Genomic DNA, 4,129 nt, shown 5'->3' with positions numbered 1-4,129 from the left:
TTCTATCTCTCCCTCTCCCTTCCTCTCTCTGAAATCAATAAAAATATATTTAAAATAATAATAATTTTAAAAAAGAAAGAAAAGAGACCAGATAGCCTCTATTATGTGACTTGAATTTGCCTCTTAATTTCAGGCATATACCATAGGAAGATACAGATCCTTACAGCCTCCCAAATCTAATAACATATTAGAATTGCTAGTCACATAGACTACATTTCCTTATTAAAACAGTCAAACCCTGAATGATTACTGTTAAATACTTGTAAAACATCAGGCCTGCAGCTGTTCCCCCTAACAGAGCAATGGGTAATCATCAAGTTAAGTCCTTCTTGGGAACACAGTCACTACTAGACGGTATTTACCATGCAGTGACCAATTGCTGCCAACCGCTACATTCAGGTTAATCATGTTTACTGTCACAGGAACTATGACAGTAAGCATGATGATACTATTGAAGACTTAAAACTAAATCTAAATAGTGTCATAGACACTTTGAAGACAATTACCTATAGGGTTCTTTGGTTCCTGGGTCCCTACACAGGTAGGTATTTCCTTATAGTCAACTCCCTTTAATTGAGCCAAACACTCTTGAATTCTGTTCCTCATAACCAAAAAGGCTTCACTAGAATGTAAGGCACAGGTACGTAAAAATATAGATGTTAATTCAGCCTTGTCCAGGTCCAGAAATAGGTTTTATTTGAAAATCCTTCAATTCTGGATGCCTCTGGCTCATGATCTAAATCCAGTCTTTCCTCAGACAGATTCTTCTAAGGCACTTGAAAAAGTCAATAGTATTTTGTTTCTAATTTCACTCTTCTATCACTAATACTCAGCAAGTCCTGGTCAGTGTGGCTAAGTTGGTTGGAGAGCCATCCCGTACACCAAAAGGTGGTGGGTTCTATTCCCAGTCAGGACACATACCCAGGCTGCAGATTTGATACCTGGTCAGGGCACGTGCAGGAGTCAACCAATCCTCACATCACTATCTATCTATCTCTCTCTCTTTATCTCTCTCTCTTTCTCTCTCTCTCCCTTCTTCTCTCTAGAATCAATTTTTTTTTTAATGTTCTGTTGGCTCCTGATCTTAGCTGGTTTTCTACTCCTACTTTACTTGGGTTATATTCCTGGCAAAGCTCCTTTGACTCAGAAATAATTCCTTCCCTATTCTGTGTTTCCTAATACCTAACTACTGTACATTTTGCTTTTAATATGCTACATATAAAAACTATATTATTCAATCTCTTGTAGCAGAGCCATCACCACTTGTTTGTACCCATTAAAAATTATTTCTAGAGGCCCAATGCACGAAATTTGTGCAAGAGTAGGCCTTCCTTCCCCCGGCTGCCAGCACCGGCTTCCCTCTGGCACCCAGGACCCGGGCTTCCCTCCTCTGGCTGCCGGCAGGTACCTGGGACCGCAGCAGGTACCTGGGACCCGGGCTGCCCTCACAGTCCCGGCTTCATCCGGTCTAATTAGCATATTACGCTTTTATTATTATAGAAGATGGCTTGTGCTAATCCTTATTATATAAACAGTCATCTGTTATATAACAGATGAGTACATAGAACACAAGCCAGAAAGGACAAGTAATCACATCTGTCAAGCAAAGTCGAAATTCACCTGACTCATACAAACATTCCCACAATAAAAACAATCACACTTAAGTCTTCCACAACACTTAGCACTCTTCCAGGAAAAATGACTCCTCTAAGTAGTAATGTATCTAATTCTTTCCACAGAATACATGACCCCACAATATAAAGCTGAGAATATCAAGAAGCATGGAAGAATTTAAGAGATTTCTAGGACTAAAGAAAAAATACTATATTTAAGCAATAACAATGCCCTACTCTGCAGTATCTTATTTTAATACAAACTCTAAGTTTGCTCAAAAAAAATAAATTTCTTACATAAGAGCTGAAAGCTTCGGATGAGGCATTGGTAAATCGAAGAGACTGCGAAAAGCTTTCTCCTTGTTTGTTGTGACAAAGGAACCCTCCTTTCCCTGCCTCATTACAGCCTACACAAATTCCAGGCATGCTACAGGACACAAGGGCACATTATGGGGCCTGAAAGGCAGTACTTATTAAGACTCTACACACTCATCTGCAAGAAGAAACAAAACAGAAATTAAAAACTGGACTAGTTCATTATATTTGCCAACATATAGATGAAATTCAACAATAGTCTCCCATCACATAGAAAGTTGTAGTAGATGAAACAACCACATAATGTAAAAGTGTAAGGACCAGTAGTTGTATTATATGGAGGGAAAGGTGACCCCTACCTCACATCATACATACAAAAAAAAATTCCAGACAGAATAAAGATCTAAATATAGAAATTTTAGAAAACAGTATAGAAGAATAAATTAATGAGGCAGAGGAAATGTTTCTTAAACAAGGTAAAAGGAGCACAATCCACAAAGAAAAGATTGATACATTTAAGTACATTCAAATTTCTATAAAAAAAATGACAGTATAAACAAAGTTCTTAAAGAATGAAGTCACAATGCCTCTGTAGAGAGGAACTGCATGAAAGAACAGGAGTGGGAGAGAAACTTTCACTGTATGTTCTTTTGTACTTTCTGGATTTTTTATTTATGTGAACATATCCATTCATAATAAATGAATAAACAAATGTAAAACTTTAAAAATAATAAAAAAATAAGCCATAAACTGGAGAAAAAACATTTGCATGCTAAAAGGATTAGCATTCAGGATTTATAAGTATGCCTAACATTTATTTTAAAAATACACTCAACTCAATAAAAAATTAATCAAAGGATATGATCAAGTAATTCATAGAAGAGGGGACCTAAATGACTAATAAACATGAAAAGAATCTCAACTTTAGAAGGTATCAGGGTAAAGCAAATTGAAAAATGGTATCTTTCCCCACCCATCATTTTGGCAAAGACTATCAGATTCAGGCAATATCTTTTTATTCCTAGTTTGATAAGGGTTATTTCTTTATTCATAATCATGGGTCAGTGCTTAATTTTATCAATTTTTATATCTATTGATGATTATATAACTTTTCTCCTTTATTGTGTTAATGTGGTAAATAACAGATTAATTTTCCAATGTTAAACCAATTTTGCATTTCTAGAATACACCCAATGCTGTTATGATGTACTATCATTTTTATATATTGTTGAATTTAGTTTGCTAATAGTTTGTTTAGGTTTCTTCATATATGTTTATATATGTCCTTTCTTGTGTTTTTGTTATTGTTGTTGTTGTTTTAATATATTTTTTATTGATTTTTTACAGAGAGGAAGGGAGAGGGACAGAAAGTTAGAAACATCGATGAGAGAGAAACATTGATCAGCTGCCTCCTGCACACCCCGTACTGGGGATGTGCCCTCAACCAAGGTACATGTGAACATATCCATTGACCGGAATCAAACCTGGGACCTTTCAGTCCGCAGGCCAACGCTCTATCCACTGAGCCAAACCAGTTAGGCCGTATGTCCTTTCTTGTATTGCCTTCAATAGATTTTGTATCGAGGTTGTGCTGGCCTTACAAAGTTAGTTGGAGAATGTGTCTTATTTTTCTATTTTCCGAAAAAGTGTATGTGAGATTGTTGTTATTTCTTCTTTAAATGTTTGATCGAATTGGCTAATGAAGCCATCTGGGCCCAGTTTTCTTTTTGAGGTTTTTAATTATATATTCAATTTATTTTGTGTTATAGGACTAGTCAAATTTTCTACTTCTTGTATTAATTTTGATAAGATGTTTATTTCTAGAAATTTGTCTATTGCACATAAATTTTCAAACTTTTTGGCATAAGCTTGTTTATAACATCCTCTTAGGAACTTTTTAATGTGTTTAGGTTCCACAGTGATGTCCTCCTCTTTGTTCCTGTTATTGGTAGTTTATGATTTATCTTTCTCAGTGTATGAATCTTATTAGAGGTTTATCAATTTTATTAGCTTTGTCAAGGTTTTGTTGAATCCCTCTATTACATTTGTTATATCATTAATTTATGCTCATATCTTTTTCACTTCCTTTTTTCTACTTTCTTTACTGAATTAAGGATAAAAGTGGCACTGCCAATCTGTGAGGAATGGATAACCTTTTCACTAAGTGGTGCTGGGACATTTAAACATCTATGGAATGAAAA

The 4,129-nt window shown here is 35.4% G+C and overlaps 1 protein-coding gene across 3 annotated transcripts in view; it reads right to left on the bottom strand.

Annotated features, from left to right (window-relative positions):
- The window catches only part of ARHGAP19 (Rho GTPase activating protein 19), a 40,510-nt gene that overhangs the window by 32,157 nt on the left and 4,224 nt on the right, over positions 1–4,129 (bottom strand). The window contains exon 1 of one of the 3 annotated variants that reach the window (XM_014532711.1): positions 1,911–2,045. The exons of the other annotated variants lie outside the window; for them this stretch is intronic. Within the exon in view, the coding sequence (XP_014388197.1) occupies positions 1,911–2,014 (104 nt within the window). The 5' untranslated portion in view covers positions 2,015–2,045. Of the gene's footprint in view, positions 1–1,910; positions 2,046–4,129 lie in introns of those variants that run through there. 3 annotated transcript variants of the gene reach the window in all.

This window comes from Myotis brandtii, unplaced genomic scaffold, assembly GCF_000412655.1.
Source record: "Myotis brandtii unplaced genomic scaffold, ASM41265v1 scaffold902, whole genome shotgun sequence".
Lineage (NCBI taxonomy): Eukaryota > Metazoa > Chordata > Mammalia > Chiroptera > Vespertilionidae > Myotis > Myotis brandtii.
Note: the sequence above shows the minus strand (reverse complement) of the source record. Positions and strands in the feature narration are given on the sequence as shown.